The 24,705-nt window shown below is 37.5% G+C and overlaps 1 protein-coding gene across 1 annotated transcript in view; it reads right to left on the reverse strand.

The window, feature by feature from the left end:
* Window positions 1-1,104: 1,104 nt before the first annotated feature.
* The window catches only part of LOC149539618 (UBQ, helicase-c and DEAD-like helicase domain-containing protein), a 349,808-nt gene continuing 326,207 nt past the window's right edge, over window positions 1,105-24,705 (reverse strand). Inside the window, exons 25-27 of the mRNA XM_089800846.1 lie at window positions 2,071-2,166; window positions 1,853-1,915; window positions 1,105-1,681 (exon numbers count right to left, since the gene is read on the reverse strand). Coding sequence (XP_089656972.1) covers window positions 1,637-1,681; window positions 1,853-1,915; window positions 2,071-2,166 — 204 coding nt within the window. The 3' untranslated portion in view covers window positions 1,105-1,636. The remainder of the gene's footprint in view (window positions 1,682-1,852; window positions 1,916-2,070; window positions 2,167-24,705) is intronic.

Consider the following 24,705-nt stretch of genomic DNA (forward strand, 5'->3'; position numbering starts at 1 on the left):
GGCGCCGTTGTCTTTAAGCATACAAAAATACGTTTCTATGTAATGATGGCATGTGTTTTAACCTGTCATGGCAACCCTAACAAATAAAATCCATAATTTCTTGTATCGGCATGTGCCTGTTAACGTGCAATTTTGAACTTCAAAATACATTCAAATGCTACAATGCACTCATTAGATAGTGATGATTGCAAGCTATGGTTTGAAAAATGATGTCCCTGTTGTATTAGGCACACACCCAGCTGCAAACTTAGAATTTTGGCTTAAAAATAAGAACATACATGATGGCCAGTAGCATGTGCCCAGCTGCTTGCAATTTTGACGCAAAACAAAATCATAACTGAATATCACTGGTGAGTGCCACAAGACTTTCAATTTTCAGGACAGTGCACACCAGTCTAGGCATTTCAAAGCGTGCATCTCTGCTGCCTTGTGTGAGCCATTAAACCTTGCCTGCAATGGAAGCACACACCATGATACCAACACTGCAAGTGTGCAAACAAAACCAAAATTATATTTCTCTTTTGTTTGACAACCTTCTGTACAGGAGTAAGCAGATTTCTATCTCTATCTCAAATGCGCATCTCATACAAATACCACCCACCCTTTAACCTTGCTAATTTTGGATTTAGAAAAAGGTGAAAACATGTCCTGCAGTTCAAAGGTTTGCTCCCCTCAGTGATGACACATGATTTTGTTGAAATTTCATGTTTCAATAACTCTTATATTTTATCCAGGTGACTATCTTCCATTTAACCTGCAAAGACATAAACCATGACAAACATGATAAAAAGACAAGGTTTCAACTTGAAATCTGGCTGATACAATTTAATTGACACTTACATGTATGCATGCATGTTACTATGCATAAATACACACACACACACACATATATAGTACACATACACACATATATACATATTGCCTTTGTAGTTTCTTAAATCCAGATTTTATTTTATTGGACTGAAAGCCTGTTCCCAGCTCATTGCCACTCCTGCACTGCAAACCTGGCCACCATCCCTTTCTCATCCCCTTGAAACTCTTTGTAACATGGTTATATGGATATAGTAATCTTGTGAAAATCATCTGTAAAAGAAAAAATCAACATACAATCAATGCAAGAGCAAATTTTTATATGGCTAGGATTGTTCACATTTCGCTCTTGTAAGGAGCTTCCTGCAATGTACATTTCAGATATAGTTGGAAAGAATCCTCTTCCACAAACAGGAATGATTTAACTATAATTATCTTAACATCAATATATACTCAACTGAAAGAAGCATAAAACTTGCTAAGTTTATTGGAATGGCTCTGACACTGTTGGGCAATGATATCAAGAATGTTTTATTGTTATAAATTAAAGAATTGGAGCCATTTCTGTCTCTAAGATTCATATCTGATGGTGTAAAGGATCACATTGTTCTGATTAAATCAATCATATTGCAATTCGTGGATGAAACTTCCTTCTGCAATCTTCAAAGGAATTAAGCCTTGCAGATGCCACATAAATTGAAGTTGTACATCTGTAAAGAAATACAACTAGCCATGGCAGGTGTGTCTATGAGGTTTTCTGAGTGGCTGTCTATTAATATATATGAGAGAAAGCGATCTATTGGTCTGTTGCTCAGGTTCTGGTGTATCACTTCAATCCCTCTCTGTACGAATCCTCCACTTGAATGACAGCCTGCATTTATAGTTAATTTTAGCTATATAATAAAGAGACTTGCCTTTATTTTCTGTAGCAAATGAAGTTTAATTTTCATTAAGCCTTCATATCACTTTCACGTTCAGCATTTTCCAAGTGATAATTTTGTTCTTCGGTGTGGAATCTAGACAGTTAGCCAAAATATGATACCTTTAGGATACAAATGGCTGCCTGCTTATCTAGAACTTCATTGTACTCGCTACAAGAAAAATTCTGCAAGAAAATTCAATAAAAAAAGCATCTGTCAGAGTAATGATTTAAAAAATTGCCAATATTATGGAAATGCCACAATACTTGGAGTCTAAAATAAGCAAAACATCAACTGCAGAAATTAACAATTAAGAAGGCAAGAGTCAGTTATCTTTAACCTGAACACAATTTGGGCAACCTGTACCAGATGAGCACTCGCATTGAATCAGCAGCTCCAAGGCTGCTTGAAGCAGTTCAGGGAAGAGTGGTTGTGCCTGGAACAAAAGCATCAAGTACAGGAATATCTATGTCAAATAAGTAGAAATATAATCACATTTTCCTCATAAAGGGCATTTCAAACCTTGGGATAAATAACAAAAAGAGTTTGGATTTTCTATATGCAACAAGAAACACATACATTGAGTTTCTGCCTACTGTTATCTGAGTTTAAGGTTGTGTTTCAGATCTTGTAATGTCAAATTTTATAAATTTTTGTAGCAAGATTAGCAATGGGCAAAACTATGCATTCATTATTGAGATTTACCATGAAGAGAAAACTAGTGAAAGTGAAAAATAGAACATGTTAGTATAGCCATAGAGCCATGGGAGCATTATAATTGCATGGATGTTGGTCTGGATATACATATTGGGTTAAAATAACATTACAAACATGAATCATTTTGTTTCTTAGAAGTAGATAAAAATTGCACCATACACATTTAGACCCTAAAAATAAAATCAACATATATAAATCTTTCAATTTGTTACAAATGTGACTATTGTAATGTCCAAGGCTATCAATGGAGTGGTTAGCAGATTCTCAACAAGAAAATAGCTGTGAATATGCCCTTGAATGAAGTCTGTACGGTTCAGGAAGCTATCTGGGGTAGCCGTACGGTGGTTAAGAATGAGCTGTAGTGGCCGTACAGATCAGTTTGGAGGGGAGTATGGTAGAGAAGTGAGGGGTAGCTGTAGTTGGTATGGCCATACGGTGGGCTGAAGCAGTCCGTATGGTGAGTATGGGAAATGTGGTGTACGGTGACTGGGATCAAGGATGCCCATACGGTGACTGGCCGTACGCTGGGACAAATGGCTGTACAGTTGGATTTCTTATTGGGCCATACACTATGTTTAGTGGTGCCGTACATGGGGGCAAACTCCAAGCCGTACGCTGATCTAGGATAGTTGGGAGGGAAGTCGTATGGAATGATAGCCAGGAAAGCCGTTCAGTAGGCCGTATGTTGAATGGAAGGAGGAATCAATGAAGGTATGGGGTGAAGTGAAAGATGTGGGAAAGTGTGGAAGCTGTACTAGTAGAGAGAGAGCCGTACCAAATGCTTGGATACCACAAATTACAAATATGAATGCATAATTTGTTCATACACAACACAAGAAGATCAGATGGCATTAGAGACTTGAATATGAAAATTTCCTTCAATATTTTCCGAAAGATACACAGACGGAATAGGGTGAGGGTTGAATCCCATCGAAACCGCACGAGCCAAATGGGGAAGATCTTTCACTTCCGAAATGGTGAACAATTCCAGAACTCCAATAGGAATTTGCAATATAGAAAAATATAATCCAAAGCATACCTAAGACTTCCTACAAGCCGTGCTTAAATATTGTCGGGAAACCATTCCAAGGGTGTACAAAGATAGCTGATGGCAACACAAACTTCGAGCACAAAAATAAAAATGGGACCGAGATAAATTAAATCAATCGACCCATTACAAAGTTTAAATTATTTTATAACAGAGACATTACAGTCCTCTTGTCCCAAAGTTTGCTTGTCCTCAAGCAAATGTAGTGCCAAATGCTGGAGAATGTGCTCGCCCTCCCACGTTGCGTCATCCAACGGTAGGTGTGGTTGGTAGCAACTGTGACGTTTTGCCCTATGGCTTTCTTCAAATAAGAAACATGGAAGACGTTATGAATGCGGCTTCCCTCCGGTAGGTCTAGTTCATATGCTACCTCACCAATGCGGTGAACCACACGATAGGGGCCATAAAATCGTGGCTTCAATTTTTCTTTTTCTGTTTCCTTTAATGAAGATTGTCAATACAGTTGGAACCAGAGATAGACTAGATCCCCCACTTCGAAACTCCTCTCTATTTGGTGCCTATCGGTGTACATCTTTTGTTGATTTTGTGCGCACCGTGGGTCTTTTTTCAAGCCCCTCAGTATGTCCTGTCCTTCCTGAAGCCAGTCCCTCGCCCTTGGTGCACGACTATCACCCAGAACTGTGTCGATGAAGGAGAGGGGTTCGTACCTGTATAGAGCTTTGAATGGTGTCATCTTGATAGACATGTGATACGTGGTATTGTAGCAATATTCCCCCAGATGGATCCATTTTACCCATGCTCGTTGTTGTGCCGAGACGTAGCCCTGAAGGTAGCCTTCAAGCCGTTTGTTCACAATCTCGGTTTGAACATCCGTTTGCGGGTGGTAACTCGTGCTTGGCGATAATTCTGTCCAAGACGTAGCCCTGAAGGTAGCCTTCAAGCCGTTTGTTCACAATCTCGGTTTGAACATCCGTTTGCGGGTGGTAACTCGTGCTTGGCGATAATTCTGTCCATGCCATCTGAAACAATTCTGTCCAGAATATACTGACAAATCGTCCATCCCGATCACTAACAATGTTTTGGGGTAATCCATGCAAATGAAAGGCTTCTCTAAAAAATAGATCGACAACTTGTGCCACCTATAGGTCTGAGGGGATGGCGAAGAAATGTGCATACTTTGTCAAATTTTCAACCACCACGAAGATACAATCCTTTTCGTTCACCTTGGAAAGCCCTGTTATGAAGTCCATTGATATACTTTCCCACTTATGTTTGGGAATTGGCAAAGGTTGTCGCAGCTCAACAGGAAGAGTGTGTTCGGACTTGTTTTTTTGGTAGACTGTACATTCTCTTACTACAACATGTCCCCTTTAAGTCCTTTCCATGAAATCCTCTCCCGAAGACTTCTGTAAGTTTTGAGGAAACCTAGATGCCCAGCCAGAGGTGACTCGTGCATTTCCTTCAAGATCTTCTACTTCAATTTGGATTCTGGTACCAGGTATATCGAGTCTTTATAGTAGATGATGTCATCCACCACTCTGTACCGATCATCATGGGTGTGGCCATCCATTATTTCACAGGAAAATGTATTTTTGGAATATTCCACTAACAGATGCGCCTTCTAGTCAGTGAAAATCTGGTCTAGTGAGCACATGGTGGGTTTTCGAGACAAGGCATCTGCAACCACATTGTTTTTCCCTTTCACATATTCAATATCAAAATCAAAAGCTTGAACTTTGCTTACTCATTTCTGTTGCCAGAAAATATCTCAGGCTATTGTGATCTGTACAGACGACAAACTTGGCACCTACCAAATACTGTCGGAACTTGGTTAGTGCATGTACGATGGCCAACATTTCTTTGTCGTAGATGGAATATAGGCATTCTATTGGCATAAGCTTCCTGCTCTCATAAGCGATGGGATGTCTATCTTGCATCAGTACCGCTCCAATGCCTTCCTTGGATGTGTCGCACTCCAAAATGTACAGTCGGGTGAAGTCAGGTAGCGCCAACACGGGACAAGTGCTCATGGCCACTTTTAGCTTATCAAAGGTGAGTTGTGCCTTTTCGTTCCACTAGAATGATCCCTTCTTCGTCAGATCTAGTAAAGGTGCACTAAGTTGGGAGAATTCTTTAACGAACCTCCTATAGTAACTGCACAGTCCGAATAATCCTCGCAAATCCGTGAGTGATTTTGGGGGAGGCCAATCGATGATTGCTTGAATCTTCTCCTAGTGCACTTGAACTCAGTATTTACTGACGACATGCCCCAAGTATAGTATTTCTGTCATACCAAATTCACATTTGGACTACTTGGCGAACAAGGACTGTTCTTCCATGATACTTAGAACTTGATTCAGATGCTTCAGGTGCTCTTCCCATGACCTGCTATAAATAAGAAGATCAACAAAGAATACCAATAAATATTTACGCAATTGTTTGCTGAAGATGGAATTCATGCATGATTGAAATGTAGCCGGTGCATTGGTTAATCGGAACGACATGACTAGAAACTCATAATATCCGTAGTGACAATGGAAAGCCATTTTCTCCACATCTTCTTCCCTCATGCGGATCTAATGGTATCCAAAATGGAGATCTATTTTTGAAAAATAGACCGCACCATGCAATTCATCTAGTAGCTCATCTATCCTTGGAATTGGATATCTGTTCTTTTTTTTTTTGTTCAACGCACGATAGTCCACACACGTGCATCATCCCGTCCTTTTTGACCAAGACCATAGATGACGCAAATGGGCTAGAACGGGGACGGCTCTATCCTTTCTCTAGCAATTTCTGAATCGTCCTTTCGATCTCATCTTTGAATTTCTTGGGATGGCAGTACGGTGTGGTTATGATCGGCTTTGTCCCTGATTCCAACTTGATAGTGTGTTCAAACCCTTGGTGAGGTGGTATGCCAGGAGGAATATCCATGAAAACCTTTTCATGTCTACTTAAAATATCTTGGAGCTCAACATCCTGTGGAGGTGTTCTTTGCCCTTTTATAGGTTCCGCCGAGATAAAACAATGCGAAGCCCACACAACATGATCGTATCAAAAGATTGCCTCCATCCGATGCGCAGAAACTTCCTTTGGACCTTCATTTGCCATTCCTTGGAGGACAACTTTCTTCCTGTCAACCACAAAAGTGAAGTCCATCCATTTGAAACTCTGAGTGTATTCATCAAGGGTCTCCATCCACTGTATGGCAAGAATAACTTCCATGTCAGCCAAGTCCACTATGAAGAAGTCCTCAGTCACCGTGTGATTCGCCATTGTGATGCTCAATTGAGGAACAAGGTGTGTGCAGGATAGGAAAGTCCCTCCGGCTACCTAGACTTGAAAGCCTGCGTGCACCTTCGTAGGGAGACTTCTCTGTCCTATTAGGGATGAGTTGATGAAATTTAGAGTAGTGCCGCTATCCAACATCAACATAACCCTTTGTCCTTGAAGGGTACCCCGTACACGAAAAATTGTGCACCTCGGGCTGCTAGCCAAAGCAATGGCTCCTCCACGCTGTACCAAAGTGACAATTCTCTCCGTACGGTTCAGATTGATGTTGGTGTCATGGTGGGGTTGGTTATCTTCAGCCGGCATTTCTTCCTGTTCGTCCTCATCATCGGACACGACCTCAATGTAATGGATCTTCCCCTTTCCGAGGCATCGGTGACCTAGCTCCCAAGGTCCCTTGTAGTTGAAACACAATTTCTTCCTTTGGAGTTCTTGTTTGGTAGCTTCATCCAACAACTGCTTCTTGGGTGTCGGAGGTTTAGGATGTGAGTAACTTCAAGAGGATGAGAATGATGCCGACGACGATGCCATACATCGTGCTTTACTGATTGCTTCCAACAGAGTAGCCGGATTGAATCCCTTCACTCAACTTTTTAGAGGTTCAGTCAGTTTGTCCATGAAGAGCACTACCTGCCTTCTTTCAGAAATGTCCGTGACCAAAACAGAGTTTTTTTGAAATTCTGCAATGAACTAATCTACCGATCTAGTTTGTCTCAGTTGCACCAAATCTTTGAAATTGAGCTCCGAATCTTTACCATCAAATCGTTCTATCAATCTCTCCGTGAATTCCACACAAGTCTTTATTTGATCATGCCTTAATGTGATGGTGCCGTGGTGCCACCATTTGTGCACAACTCCCTCCAAGTGTAACGCAACAAATTTGATTGCTTCTTCTGGCATAGGATTCAGCTGGAAGTAGGTATCGGCTTTCATAACCCATGCTTGCGCTGATATGGAACCCGATCCATCAAATGGTGACAGATTTACCTTACTCAACTTTCTCTTGAGATCATTGTTAAAGTATCCTCTATTTCCGCCTCTTGAATATCTCATTCTTAGATCTGCATAATCTTTGTAGGATATATCTTCTTCAAGGTTTGCATTCTTCTAGTCTTCTCTCATCTCTTTGAAAGTTGGTTGTCTCCCTCTGTGTTGTGCCTCCATTTGTGGTGGAAAAGTTAGCATGGAAGGTTGGAAGCGTGTTGGTTGAGGGATTGATTCCCCGGCACCGAGTCTGTGCTGTGACCATTTTGTTCTCCAGATATTTTGTTCTCCGCCAACTTCTTGAGAGTTTCTTCCATAAGTCGCTGCGTGTCAATGATCTATGCCTATTACATCCCAATTTTTGCCCTAAATTTTTTTAAGCTAAATATAGCCGTTAAACCAAAAAAAAATTTCATGTTCAAGTGAAATTAGTTCATAATAGTCATTTTATCATGGTAGTTATAGCCGTTGTTTTATTTATTCATGTTCATGTGAAATTGAAGCAGTTATCTTTAGCCGTTGCATCGATCTAAATATCATATGAAATTGAGTCAGTTAAATCTAGCCGTTGTGTTCACGTGAAATGAAGACCGTTAAATTTAGCTGTTGTACATTTATGATGAATCAGTTAGTACTTATGATGAAATTTTCTAACGATTTTATTTAACAAATTATGAATCATGACTTGATGTTTTGGTGAGAATGTTGTTTTAAAGGTTGCAGGTTGAAGACCGGAGAAAGAGGGGAAGCATTAGAAAATGAGGTCATCGGAATGGGATGATCATAAAATTCAGTCATTAGAAAATAACAGGTTTCACCTAAAAATTGTCTTGGCTAAGTTATCAGGACTTGACAATAAATTTCAGTGGAACCGCATGAGCTAAAAATTAAAAAAATAATATAAATAATAAAATAAGCAAAGTTATTACCTTTATTAAATTTATCAATTAATAATATCACTAAATATTATTTTTACTCTTTTGATTAAATTCATAAATAAATAAATACAAAGTGGCACCATTACATTAGAAATTATTAATCCAATGATGCCACCTTGCATATATGTACTTATAAATCTAATCAAAATAATATAATAATATAAAATGATATTATTAAACAAACTCTTCATCTTTCTTTCGTTTTTTAATTCTTTCTTTTTCCCTCTTTCCTTTTGTTCTTTCAAAGATGATCGAAATCAAAGAATTTGAATATAATTCTTATAACGGCTAGAAGCTGTAAAGACAATTTTGAATCTTTAAATACGTTGGGTCTTGTCATATTTGGGACATTGATATCCGCCTTCCATCTATTCTCTGCGAAAACCATTTCTTAGTTACCTTGCTCGATTATGTGCCCACAGTAACTGAATCAATATGATTTTCCCTTTTCCATTGCGAATCAATTTCTGTGAAGATTTGAAAGAGGGATACGAGTTCAAGATACAGTAAATCGACTGAAGAACTTGAGTCATGTAAGGCGGTATTTATTTAAAAATCTTCTTCATATCTCATACGTAGTTTTTAACTTTCTGAGTCGGCTTGAATCATAGTCACAAGTTCTTCTTCATAGTATTAATCATGTTTTTTTCCTATAAACTGAAATACTTGTTTATGCCCTTAAGACTATATTTTTTGTCTGTTGTATAAAAACGATATGAGGAAGGTCGATTGTGAAGTAATACAGTATGAAGTAATCTTTATTACCTTTCAGTAGAAACCATCTGCCACAATTATGAAATTTTATAAGATTATCATATCATAACTCTGTACCTGTTAAGCATGCAGATTTTCTTGAAAATGTTTTCTTCAGCTATATATGTTTAACAATAAGGAAAAATATACATATCTGAGTACTAAGGAAAATACATAGGTTATAGAACTAGAACCTTTTGAATAAGTACATGTTATACTAATAAAGGTTAATGGTTCAGGCACCAAAGATACACCGGCATGATAGCCTGATAATGGTGTGGAGGTGTAGATGAACCTGTTAAAAAGAAAACAAGAAAAGAATCAGTAACCATTACTATATAGATAAATTTAAAAGCTCATGTAATTCCACTTTTGAAATTAGTTGTCAAGCCGAGTGGTGGAGATCGGGTTATAAACCCATCTGAAAATCCTTGGCCAGGGTGGTATTTAGGTAGACTTGCCATAACAAATTGATCGCGTTGTTGTCCTGATGCTTCAGTTATTCTTCCGAATAACTGTTGGGACCTCAACCCACCTGAATACTCCGATGATTGGATCAATGAACGTCCCAAACCGACCTCGAGGTAGGGAGGGCCGTTCTATTAACTTAGAACTTGTGGGGATAAGTAAAAAGGTCCGTAGTTGGGAGGTTAAGCCTATGTTAATGCTTCTCCTCTCACCAAAGTCAGAGCTAGGACAACCAATTTCAAAAGTCTCTCACTAAATCAGTATGTTCTATTTAAAACTTTAAAGTTAATATTCTTTTTTTCTCAGCTGTAAGTTTCTTTTTCAGAAAAGTTAGTTGTTATCTTAAAAATCTAGCTAGTTAATCATGAGTATATGAATTATAATATCATTTCATTTTCATTAATTAGTTTAGATCTTATTTTCAACTGATTATGTCCAATTAACAGTTTATGAAAAATTTGTTCGAAAAAGAAAAGTAATGTAGACTTATATTCTCGTTAAGAAGTTTTATTTTGAAATCCATTTTCATGTGAGAATGAAATACAATTTAGTTAAGTGTTGTAGAAAATCTAGTTGTTACATATGGTATCAGAGCGCTAGGTTCAACACTGAACCTAGGGCACATCACATTCCTGAAATCTAATAAAGTTTTAAAAAAAATGAATACAGGATGCTAGTACATAGAACGCCCCGCAAGAAAACACGACATCCTATATTTCCTTACCTCATCAAGAATATGACTAAGTATGACTATTCTTGCTGTTCTGAGCCTCGAGATGATGAAACATTGAACCAAGCCATACAACGAATGAAGAAGGAAAAGATTCGATGGACCCCTGGCAAGAAGGGAGAGTACAGGAACAAACTAATTCAGAATTGGAACGCTCAACAGAACAATTCCCTCCTTCATTTTCATAGGTCATGGATGGTACAAGACATGTACCAGAGAAAAAAACAAAAATAAACATATTCTATGGATGTAGACAACCTCATTAGAGGAATTTTGTAAATAAAGGATTGCTTTGTCGAGCAATGGATATAAATTTTGTAATTAAAAATTTTGCTTTGTCAAACAATGGATAAAAAATTTTGTAATTAAAATTTTGCTTTGTTGAGCAATGGATATAAATTTTGTAATTTAAAAAAAAATTGCTTTGTCGAGCAATGGATATGTTTTTGCAAACTTGCTTTGTCGAGCAATGGATATGATTTTGCAAACTTGCTTTTTCGAGCAATGGGTATGATTGTTGATCTGCTTAGTTGGGCAATGAAAATAAATATTGTTTTGAAAAATGATCTTGATAAACAATGGGAATTAAACTTTCTTTTGCTTAGTTGAGCAACAAAAACTAAACTATAAACTTAATTATGTAAACTAACAGGTGAAAGACTTGGACTACAACATGAGTAACAAGAAGAATGTGGAAAACTGAGAGATGGTTCGAGAGAACCATCAAACCTCTAACGAGTTGTTACTTCAAATTCTACAAGAAACACAACTGAAACTAGAAGCTATGGATAGAAGAATGAGTGAGATGGCAGCCCAGATGGGGCAACATCACGAGAAAATGCAAGAAACACCCAGAGCTGAGACTGAAGTCTCAGAACATAATAAGACCCACTCCCTTAAACAAACTGATAAAAAAAAGAAAAAAGAAATTGTGGCCGACTTATCAGCTGATATTAAGAAAATTAAACCCCCTAAGTTCTCTGATAATGATTCTGGAAAGGAAGCCGAAGCATGGTTGACAGAGATGGAACAATATTTCGAGATCCAAAACTTTTCAGAGAGCTCTAAGGCAGTTTGGGGTATATACCAATTCACCAGAGAAGCAGCAACTTGGTGGGGAAACACGAAGGTGGAACTGAACATTAGATCAATTGACATTACATGGGAAAAGTTTGTAGACATATTTAAGATGCGGTGGCTGCCTCAAACTTTTTACGATCAGACTCATGCAATTTCGGAACTTGAAACAAGCAAATTTGTTAGTTCATAGATACTGAGAGAATTTTACTAGGCTGCTTAAGTACGTACCACCCTACCAACAAGATACCAATCTAAAAGTAAGGAAGTTTATCATGGGATTGAATAACAGGATTGGGGGAGCCGTAGATGTCCTCACACCTCGAACCATGGAAGAAGCTTTGGAAAAAGCTGTTTGACAAGAGCATAAGGTTAAAAAGGATGATTCTATTCGGAACAACAAGAGAAAGACCAATTGGAATTCAGAAGGTGCTGAATCTGGACCACCAAGGAAACAGTTTAAGGACTTTAGGAACAACAAACCAGAAAATAAAAGCAGCGGAGCCAGAGATAATCAAGGAAATTTTCATGTAAACAAAAATGATAGGAATAATGAGAGAAGAGAACCACCGGAAGGTTGTTATATTTGTAAAAGAAACCACTTTAAGAGACAGTGCCCTAACCTCAATCAGCAACAACGCCCATCCTTGCCGCAGCAACAACAGGTTTTTCAACAAAGAATTCACGCAGCCTTGGATAACAGACAAGTAGAACAACAAATAGGTCCCATCGAAACACCGGGCAAGATTTATGGTAACCCTGTGACTATTCTTATTGATACTGGAGCAACATAATGTTTTATTTCACCTAAACTATTAAGTAAATTTCCAAAAAGATCTAGTTTTATGGCAAAACCGTGGACAGTTGAATATGCAAATCAAACAAGGGCCAGGGTAGAGCAATGCCTATTCGAAGCTCAGGTTGATTTTCCAAACTTTTCCACAGAATTGAATTTATACGTAGCACCATTAGGATCTTATGACATTATCATTGGAATAAATTGGCTCAGCGAACACAAGGCTAAGGTAGATTGCCTTGCCAAAACGGTCAATTGTGTGGATGATCAAGGTAGACTTGCAAGTATTTCAGGGACCAAACATGAAATTAGAGCCCAACAGATTTCAGCAATGCAACTTAAGAGGTATGGAAGAAAACGCTGTGAGATATTCGCAGTAAGAGTTGAAGATACAAGGGAAACCACATACGAGGATGATTATATTTACGAAGATGGGGAAATTAAACAAAAACTGAAGGAATCTTTTGAAGAAAAATATCCCTATCTGAAGAATTATCAAGATGAATTCCTTGAGGAACTTCTTGGATTAACCCCTTCCCGGATTTTTGATTTTACCATAGACTTAGTACCAGGGGCAGAGCCTATATCCAGAGCCCCGTACAGGATGACCACCACGGAACTTATGAAATTGCAGATTCAACTGCAGAATATGTTGGATAAGAAAATGATTCGACCCAGTGTCTCACCATGGGGAGCCCCTGTGTTATTCGTAAGAAAGAAGGATGGAACCATGAGGTTATGTATAGATTATCATATGCTTAATAAGGTCACCATCAAAAATTGGTACCTGTTACCCAGAATAGATGATCTCTTTGACCAAATGAAAGGTGCGACTATGCTCTCAAAAATTGATCTAAGATCAGGCTATCATCAACTGCGAATTAAAGATGAGGATATAAACAAAACTGCTTTCAAGACTAGATACGGGCACTATGAGTTTACAGTGCTACCGTTTGGATTAACAAATGCCCCTGCAGCCTTCGTGAACTTAATGAATAGTGTATTTTATGATTGCCTGGACAAATTTGTGTTGCTATTTATAGATGATATTCTTATATATTCTAAAAATGAAGAACATCAAAGACATTTAGAGATAGTATTACAAAGACTTAGAGAACATAAATTATATGAGAAATTATCAAAGTGTGCCTTTTACCAGAAAAAAATTCAGTATCTAGGGCATATAATTTCAGCACAAGGCATAGCAGTAGATCCATTTAAGATCAAAGCAATTAAAGAATGGCCCATACCCAGAAACGTATCTGAAGTCAGGAGTTTCATGGGGTTAGTTGGATTTTATAGGAAATTTGTCAGGAACTTCTCAAGAATAGCTTATCCAATCACATCACTCCAAAAGCAGGGAAAGAAATTTGTTTGGACAGAAAAATGTCAATCAACGTTTGAGTATCTGAAAGAAAAACTGACTATTGCACCTATTTTAAGGGTACCCAATCCGCACAAACCATTTGTGGTAATCACTGATGCTTCAGGTGAAGGATTAGGGGTCGTGTTAATGCAAGGAGGACAAGTCATTGCCTATGAGTCTAGGAAATTGAAAAATTATGAACCAAACTATGCACCACATGATCTAGAGTTAGCAGCCATAGTTCACGCTTTACAAATGTGGAGACATTATTTAATTGGAAAACCCTTTGAACTCCAATCTGATCATCAAAGCCTAAAATATATTTTAACTCAACAAAATCTAAATGCTAGACAAAGGAGATGGTTAGAGTTCTTAGCAGATTATGAATTTGACATAAGCTACATTAAGGGGAAAGAAAACAAGGTGGCTGATGCCTTAAGTCAAAGAAGGCATATTTCAGCAATAACTAAGGTAAAATTTCAATTAAGGGATCAGATTTTACAGCATTTGGAGCATGATGATTTTTATGCAGAAATCAATTTGGCACTTATTAGAGATCCACAGGACCCCAAGTATTCAGATTTTAACTTAGAGGAAGATGGATTGTTGAGATATCGCCACCGGATTTATGTACGGAATCATCCTGAGTTACGAAGATTAATTCTAGGGGAGTATCATTCAGCTCCATATTCAAGACATCTAGGAGTAACGAAAATGTTAACATAAAACCTTTATACTTTTGAAAAGGAATGAAAAGAGAGATATTGAGTTTGTAGCAAGTTGTTTAGAATGTCAGAAAGTGAAAGCGAAACACCGATACCCAACAAGACTTTTGCACCCAAATGAGGTACCTGAATGGAAATGGCAAGTAATATCCATGGACTTTGTACAGGGGTTACCTATGACTCGGAATTGACATAACACTATTTTGGTCGTGTTTGATAGATTGACTAAGGTTGCACATTTTATTCCAGGGAATTTATCCGATGGAGCACCTGAGATAGCCCATAAGTTCATAAAAGAAATTTTCAGATTACACGGGATTCCAGAGAAAATTATTTCAGATCGAGATGCAAGAATAACTTCCAGATTTTGGCAGACACTATTTTCAGCTTTGGGTACTAAATTGAATATAAGTTCAGCTTATCATCCTGAAACAGATGGTCAGACAAAGCGAGTGAATCAGGTATTAGAGGACCTTCTAAGGGTTTATTGGATGGATCGGTAGTATCAATGGGAAACGTACTTGCCTTTGGTTGAATTTGCATACAATAACTCATACCAATTTTCGATTAAAATGGCACCTTTTGAAGCCTTATATGGCCGTAAATGCAGAATCCCAGTAAGCTGGAATTGATTAGAGGATAGGGTCATTGTTGGACCGGAAATGCTTCGAGAGATGGAAGAATAAGTACTTCAAATCCGCCAGAGGTTGAAGGAAGCTAATGACGGGCAAAAGAGTTATGCTGATGCGAAAAGAATGCCTAGAGAATTTACAGTAGGGAACAAGGTGTTATTAAGGGTTAAGCCTTAGAAAAGTACTATTAAATTCGGCAAGAATGCTAAATTCACCCCCAGATATGTAGGACCTTTCAAAGTTTTGAACCCAGTGGCCTACAGGATTGCTTTATCTCCAGCCCTTGCCAAGATGCATAACGTCTTCCACGTGTCTTATCTTAAAAAGTTTTTTAGTCACCATGAGCACATGATTGATTGGAAACTATTGCAGGTGCGAGAGCCAGGAGTGGTAGAGGTAAAACCACTTAGAATACTAGAGGGACGTAAGCTGCGCTTACGAAATCGAGAGGTAACTCAGTGCAAGGTCTAGCGGGACCAATATTCAGAGGATAATACTACATGGGAAGACTATCATGATATTTTTCAGAAATATCCCTATCTATTTTCAATTTTTCAGAGACTCGAAACCGAATATTTTTTTTTTAAAATTTTTTTTAAAACCTTAAAAACAATTTGATATTATTTCATCGTGGATGATGAAAAACCTAAGGGGGTGGGTGTGTTACATCCCAATTTTTGCCCTAAAATTTTTAAAGCTAAATATAGCCATTAAACCAAAATAATTTTTCATGTTCAAGTGAAATTAGTTAATAATAGTCGTTTTTTTATCATGTTAGTTATAATCGTCGTTTTATTTATTCATGTTCATGTGAAATTGAAGCAATTATCTTTTGTCGTTAAATCGATCTAAATATCATATGAAATTGAGTTAGTTAAATCTAGCAATTGTGTTCATGTGAAATGAAGACAGTTAAATTTAGCCGTTGTACATTTATAATGAATTAGTTAGTACTTATGATGAAATTTCCTAACAATTTTATTTAACAAATTATGAATCATGATTTGATGTTTTGGCGAGAATGTTGTTTTAAAGGTTGCAAGTTGAAGACCGGAGAAAGAGGGGAAGCATTACGAAACGAGGTCATTGGAATGGGATGATTATGAGATTCAGTCATCAGAAAATAACAGGTTTGACCTAAAAATTATCTTGGCTAAGCTATCAGGACTTCACAATAAATTTCATAGTGGAACCACATGAGCTAAAAATTAAAAAAAAACAATATAAATAATAAAATGAGCAAAGTTATTACCTTTATTAAATTTATCAATTAATAATATCACTAAATATTATTTTTACTCTTTTGATTAAGTTCATAAATAAATAAATACAAAGTGGCACCATTACATTAGAAATTATTAATCCAATAATGCCACCTTGCATATATGTACTTATAAATTTAATCAAAATAATATAATAATATAAAATGATATTATTAAACAAACTCTTCATCTTTCTTTTTTTTTTTTCTTCTTTCTTTTTCCCTCTTTCCTTTGGTTCTTTCAAAGATGATCGAAATCAAAGAATTTGAATATAATTCTTGTAACGGCTGGAAGCCGTAAAGACAATTCTGAATCTTTAAATACGTTGGGTCTTTTCGTATTTGGGACACTGATATCTGTCTTCTATCTATTCTCTGCGAAAACCTTTTCTTAGTTACCTTGCTCGGTTACGTGCCCATAGTAACTGAATCAATACGATTTGCCCTTTTCCATTGCGAATAAATTTCTGTGAAGATTTGAAAGAGGGATACGAGTTCAAGATACAGTAAATTGACTAAAGAACTTGAGTCAAGTAAGGCGGCATTTATTTAAAAATCTTCTTCATATCTCATACATAGTTCTTAACTTTTTGAGTCGGCTTGAATCATAGTCACAAGTTCTTCTTCATAGTATTAATCATCCTGTTTTCCTATAAACTAAAATACTCGTTTATGCCCTTAAGACTGAATTTTTTGTCTGTTGTATGAAAACAATTTGAGGAAGGTCGACTGTGAAGTAATACAGTATGAAGTAATCTTTATTACCTTTCAGTAGAAACCATTTGCCACAATTATGAAATTTTATAAGATTATCATATCATAACTCTGTACCTGTTAAGCATGCAGATTTTCTTGAAAATGTTTTCTTCAGCTATATATGTTTAACAACAAGGAACAATATAGATATCTGAGTACCAAGGAAAATACACAGGTTGTAGAGCCAAAACCTTTTGAATAAGTACATGTTATACTAATAAAGGTTAATGGTTCAACCACCAAAGATACATCGGCATGATAGCCTGATAATAGTGTGGAGGTGTAGATGGACCTATTAAAAAGAAAACAAGAAAAGAATCAGTAACCATTACTATATAGATGAATCTAAAAGCTCATGCAATTCCAGTTTTGAAATTAGTTGTCAAGCCGAGTGGTGGAGATCGGATTATAAACCCATCTGAAAATCCTTGGCCAAGGTGGTATTTAGGCAATCCTTGGCCAGGGTGGTATTTAGGCAGACTTGCCATAACAAATTGATCGCGTTGTTGTCTTGATGCTTCAATTATTCTTCCGAATAACTATTGGGACCTCAACCCACCTGAATACTCCGATGACTAGATCAATGAACATCCCAAGCTCGACCTCAGGGTAGGGAGGGTCGTTCTATTAACTTAGAACTTGTGGGGATAAGTAAAAAGGTCCGCGGTTGGGAGGTTAAGCCTATGTTAATGCTTCTCCTCTCACTAAAGTCAGAGCTTGGACAACCAATTTGAAAAGTCTCTCACTAAATCAGTATGTTCCATTTAAAACTTTTAAGTTAATATTCTTTTTTTTTCAGCTGTAAGTTTCTTTTTCTAAAAAGTTAGTTGTTATCTTAAAAATCTAGCTAGTTAATCATGAGTATATAAATTACAATATCATTTCATTTTCATTAATTAGTTTAGATCTTATTTTCAACTGATTATGTCAAATTAATAGTTCATGAAAAATTTGTTCGAAAAAGAAAAGCAATGTAGACTTAAATTCTAGTTAAGACGTTTTTATTTTGAAATCCATTTTCATGTGAGAATGAAATACAATTTAGTTAGTTAAGTGTTGTAGAAAATCTAGTTGTTACAGTGCTTGATTCCTGGCAAGTTACCTCAGAAGAGCCACAAGTTCAACAGCGGTCGGTTCTCGTTCGTCAGCCATTTGATCAACGAAATGTGTCCTTCTCTCCAGGCTATAAACGCTCATTCATTGTCCACAGGTTGGCAAGATCGAAGCGCTTTGATACCATTGTAATGTCCCAGGCTATCAATGGAGTGGTTAGCAAATTTTCAACAAGAAAATAGCTGCGAATATGCCCTTGAATGAAGTTCGTACAGTTCAAGAAGCTATCTGGAGTAGCCGTATGGTGGTTGAGGATGAGCTGTAGTGGTTGTACGGATCAATCTGGAGGGGAGTACGGTAGAGAAGTGAGGGGTAGCCGTACTTGGTATGGCCATACAGGGGTTGAAGCAGTCCATATGGTGAGTATGGGGATGTGGTGTATGGTGACTGGAATCAAGGGCGCCTGTACAGTGACTGGCCATACGCTGGGACAAATGGCCATACGGTTGAATTTCTTATTGGGCCATACACTATGTTTAGTGGTGTCGTACATAGGGGCAAACTCCAAGCCGTGCACTGATCTAGGATATTTAGGAGGGATGTCGTATGGAATGATAGCCAGGAAAGCCGTACAGTAGGCCGTATGGTGAATTGAAGGAGGAATCAATTAAGTATGGGGTGAAGTGGAAGATGTGGGAAAGTGTGGAAGCCATACTAGCAGAGAGAGCCGTACCGAATGCTTGGATACCACACGTTACAAATATGAATGCATAATTCGTTCATACACAACACAAGAAGATCATATGGGATTAGAGACTTGACTATGAAAATTTCCTTCAATATTTGCCAAAAGATACATAGACGGAATAGGGTAAGGGTTCAATCCCATTGAAACCGCACAAGCCAAATAGGGAAGATCTTTCACTTCTGAAATGGTGAACAATTCCAGAACTCCAATAGGAATTCGTAGTACAGAAAAATATAATCCAAGCATACCTAAGACTTCCTACAAGCTGTGCTCAAATACCCATCGGGAAACCATTCCGAGGGTGTACAAAGATAGCCAACAATGACACAAACTTCGAACACAAAAATACAAATGGGACCGAGATAAATTAAATCAATCGGCCCGTTACAAAGTTTAATTTATTTTATAACGGCAACATTACAACTATTGAAAAAAATAGAGAACAAGAGAGTAGAGATTAGTGTTACTAGCCTCGAACTCGGCTTGGACTCGGACTCGATCAGGCCAAAATTGGCCTCGGACTTGGTCTTAGTAGCTGGACTCGGCAAGGAATCGATGAGGACTTGGCAAATTAAAAAACCCATGAAATTCAAAGATTAAGGATTTTAACTTTTTTTCATGCATCATTTAGCCAATTAATATCAAATACACAATAATCATGATCATTAGAGTCAAATCCATCACTCTTGGCCTCAGGGTACTACACTGGGTCTCCTTGTGCTCTAGTCTCCTCCACCGCCATTGCCACTGTTGGATCCCAAAACTCCAATACTCTTCCCTGAACTCCTTTCTCTATTCTTTGTGTTTGCAAGTGATAGAATGACCTTCTTAGGTCTTACACTCATGTTTAACATACCCAAAAAACACAAAAAAAAAAAAAACATTAATTTTTTATTTTATTTTTGTCTTTTCTAGACATTGCCCGTATTTTATTTTTGTCTTTTCTAGACATTGCCCGTTGGCCAAGTCAGGTTGACAAGACTCGGCGAGTCAGCCTAGTCAGCCAAGACTCGGGCAGGACTTAGCCGAATTCGAGTCCAGAGGCAATTTGCCTCATTTTGCTTGGCTTGCCTCGGGACTCGCCAGGTCCTTGTCAGACTCGCCAAGTCCTATAACACTGGGAGAGATTACCACAAATAAAATGCTAGTATAATTGAATAGTTTTTAAATTACAATTATAAATCAGAAGTCTAATTAAAAAGTTGTATAGTTATAAATTGTATTCTTTATTTAATAATAATTTTAGAAATGCATTTAAGAATAAGAAAAATTAGATGTCATTTTTCTGAATTCAATTGTATTTGTTTAAATTGCTTGATATTTACCTTTTGAAAGTAGAGAAAATAGACATGTTCAAATCTATAGTTCTACCATGTTATATCTATTCAATATACAATCAATATCTCAAGATGTCAACAATTTGCATTTAATGTTGTACAAGATATAATTAAATCTTGTCACATCACTTGTCTTATTAAGTAGTAGTAGGTATAAAGGTTGGGAAAAAATTATTTACTTCCTTTAAATATCAAAAAGCCTTACTCATGACTGTAGCAGGTTTCAGCCAATAAGATCTGATATAAATAAATTTTTATCAAATTTTTGAAGTTAGATGACAAGTTTTTGAAAAAAAGAAAATGATATAACTGGACAACTGAAATTAAAAATTGCAATCAAACAGATGCTATAGCTACCTACCTATCCACAGGCACAAATAAGAAATAAGAACTCACGAGTTTGAGGAAAGCAAGTATAGCTCTTAAAGTTGCTAGAATCTTAACTAACTCATTTATGTATTCCCTTAGATTTTATTTTAAACAAGACTGTTCATCTTGGTATTGGTTTTGGTAAAGGAATCAAGTGAGGTAGTTTGTCAAAGTCTTCTTACCCAAGTTTGGTACACAAACAAAAAATATACATGCCATATAAAACATATTGTAAACCACAATATGCCTATTTATGCTTACAGGATCTTACTATTGAGGTGAGGTACATGGTAGTTGAATGTTGGATGCAAAATTGTGTGAGGAAGATAGCACACATATAAGCGATCTTGTGGTTGAGAGTTTTGATTCAGTTTCCTATCTCAGTACAGTTAGTGAAACAGAGAGCTTGCATAGGAGTTAGGGATTATAGAGGCATCATTTGACTTGTCAGCTTAAGGTGAGTGATAGTAACATTTCTTTAGCTCTTGAGCATTATAATGCTATCCGTTAGATGTTAGCTACATCTGGTTGGGGTGCTCCTATGTTTGATAAGCATGGTGATAGTACTTTTTCTCTAGCAGAGGTTCATGTGCTTCGAGAGGCTGTTAGGATCTTGAAGCATAGTTACTCTCAGTTAGTTGCTGATAGGGATTACATTCTGAAGTGGGGTAGCACCTACCATGAGATGTTGTTAGGGAAAGAGGAGATGGCTGAGCTCACCCGGGAGCTTTAGGTGGTTGTCGACTCTCTTCAGTATACTCAGTTGGCTCTTCAAGAGTCACAGTCACATTTGGATAAGGTTACCATGGGGTTAGAACGGGTATAGTTGACACCAGCCCTAGACCCTGTTCAATTACATATTGTGGTTGGTGGTGAGTTTTCTTCTATGGTTGAGGAAGAGGGACGTGATGATGTGGTGAATAAATTTGTCCAGGATATGAGTGTAGTATGTACAAAGGAGGTGAGAGCATCAGGGGAGACAGACTCTCATCGTGATTTGCTTCCTTCTATTTGAAGTGAATTTATTTCTTCTTTTCATATAGTTGACAACATTGGATAGTTGGCATTGTCACATTTTCAGAGGGATCGACTGTGGATTATGGGGCAGTAGATTGATGCTTCCACATATAATTTCTACTGCATCGAATCATTCATGGAGTATTTGCTTGAGAGCTCAGATTTGCAGGAGGTTTCATATAGTATATCTGAGGGTACTCTCATTCAGGGCTCTCGTGCTATACGACGATTGGTGAGGAAGATTGTAGAGACCTTTTCTACAATGCATCCCAATAGGGATTTTGTGGTTGGGTTTATTGGGAGGGTTGCCCAAGATCCTGCTTGACCAATAGTTTGGAGTCAGAGATTGGAGCCATCTTCTGAATCCCTGTTTGATGATGATGAGCCTTTGACAGAGATTGGGAGTTTTTATTGGCATTACACTTTGACAAGTGCTCATCACTTTTCTTTTGACCCACAACTAGAGGACTTGGTTTTCAGCATTATGGATGGTGATAGAAGGTTTGGTATTCGTTATACCCACAAATAGCGTACTTCATCGATAAGGGATGGAGTTTCTGAGATATAGGGTATTATGAAACAGTTGGATGTGTTAGTGAATGAGATGAATCAAAATCACAAATGGATGACCTAACTGATTTTGAATCCGAGATTTGAGCAAAGCATGATATCATTTTTTCAAAGAGCAAAATGTGATGATATAGTTGCGGCTTCAGATTTGCAATACATTTCTTATGAGACTAGATGAATTGGGCACAATTGAGGTGGAATGTGATGAGAATTCATGTTAGGTCAAATGAGATGATGCAGTTTGAAATGACCCTTATTATAAAGGTCACCAAAAACCCTAATACTGAGCTTATGTCAAATTTGTCAAATACTTAATATCTAACTGTTAAATCCCAAACAGATCCTCCTTATAGAATAGCTATAACAGATGTACTGATAAATTAAAACAAAACAACAATATTCAGGAGAACAAACAGATCTGTGACACTTCAATGGTAATATAAAAAAGGTAAATGAATAACAATGTCCATACTTAGTTTTCATACAATGAGATTAACAACAAGAACCTGAGGTTTTCCAATGAATTATCACAGGCACGAATGCACTCCTTCAAGTCTGACTGCAAACCTACTGATGAAGTTACTGACGGATTTGGGTCTGTCCTTGTCGAAAATCGTGCTGAATGCCGTCTCAAGTCCAATTATAATGGCGAACTGGTTGGTTGAGTCATAATGGTGTCTGAGAATCATTCCCAGCTATCCCGCGAGTCACCCAAGAGTCTGATTATTAAATTCGTCTCCTGAAATGCAGACTTTGGATTCAATGTTTCCCTGCGGTGAAGATGGATTGATCCAAGCCACCTCCCGACCTAGCTCTGGAGCCTTAACCCGATGCCCAAAAATTGTTGATGCCCGAACTGTATATCACTCCAAGCGAATTCTTCCAGACTTGCGATTTTTTAAATAATTTGCAATCCTTGCCCAACCGGTGTTACTGAATCCGTCTGGCGTTTGCATGCAATTTGGAACGATTTAGGAAAGATTATAATATATTTTTTGCCCTTTCCTGATGACGATTTTGAAAGTTGAAGTCTATAAATCGGCCCACGATTTGCTCTCTGAGAAGGATAGATAATTTTAATCACTTCTAAATTCCTGTTTCCACTCAATACCTACGGCTTGACTTTCCAGGGATGAGGTGCCACAATTTCTATGGAATATAGGCGCTAATATGAGCTCCTGCAAAAACGTTTTGAGTGTCTCTGCTGCTACGATTTTGGTATGACGAAATTCTTCATAAGCCCCGGTTTCCTCCTTCAAGCAAATCTTTGCTGTTAATAGTCTCCACTAAACTGAACCTTTAGAACTGGCCTTCAGGCCCCAATTTTTTGCCTTGTTGAAGTGACTGGAATATCACTTCCAGATTGCAATAATTCAGGTGATATTTCACACCCTCAGAATTGCTTATTGATGGGAGTTTTCGTTCCCAAAGATAAATTGAGAATTTGCAGACCAAATGACTACAAATTGCTCCAACTGAAATAGAAGTCGAATCCACAAACCGCTTGCTTCAAATGGGTGCTCCCTGCCCTCTATTTATTTACTTTTTGAGAAGTCGCTGAAAGCTTCTAGAACAACTTGTTATAAGAACTTATTATAATGTATTTTATTATTAATTAACTTTATAAAATTAAATAAATAACTTTATAAAGTTAAAAGTATAATCTCAATTCGTCATTAGAACAAGTAGGCCCCACTTACTGGATTATAACTTTCCGAGAGCAAGAATGTAATCATCTGGCAATAGAATGACTCTCTCTCCAAAATCATTTGCCTACGAGAGTCAATGATAGGCAAATCCCCAGTAGAAGTTATGTCGCTAGAAAGGGGACATGACAGTCCACCCTTCCTGAAATTGCTTGTCCTCAAGCAATCTCAAAGCTGGATGCTGCAAAATTGTTTCATTCTCCCAAGTGGCATCTTCAATTGGTAGATCTTTCCATTTAACCAAATATTCTCTGATTACCCTTCTGCAGAGCTGTTTTTCCCTGCTTTCCAAAATGAATTCTGGCACTAAGATCAATTTCCCTTCATCATCCAAGGGAGGTAATACTGTAGAAGGTACCACATTTTGTCCCAACGCCTTTTTGAGGCGCAACACATGAAACACATTATACACTTTGCTATCTGCTGGAAGCTCAAGCTCATAAGCCAATTCCCCTATTCGTCTGGTGATCCTGAAAGGCCCATAATATCTAGGCTTAAGCTTTTCTGACCCACTTCTTTTAAGAGTAGATTGCCGAAATGGCTGAAGCATGAGGTAAATCATGTCACCAACTTCAAAACTTCTCTTTGTCCTCTTTTGATCTGCATACTGCTTATACTGATTTTGTGCACTAGCTATGTTATCTCGGAGAGCATTAATAATGTCCTTACTCT

The sequence above is a fragment of the Cupressus sempervirens genome, chromosome 9 (assembly GCF_028749045.1).
Source record: "Cupressus sempervirens isolate cs-2001-9-10 chromosome 9, ASM2874904v1, whole genome shotgun sequence".
Taxonomy (NCBI): Eukaryota; Viridiplantae; Streptophyta; class Pinopsida; order Cupressales; family Cupressaceae; genus Cupressus; species Cupressus sempervirens.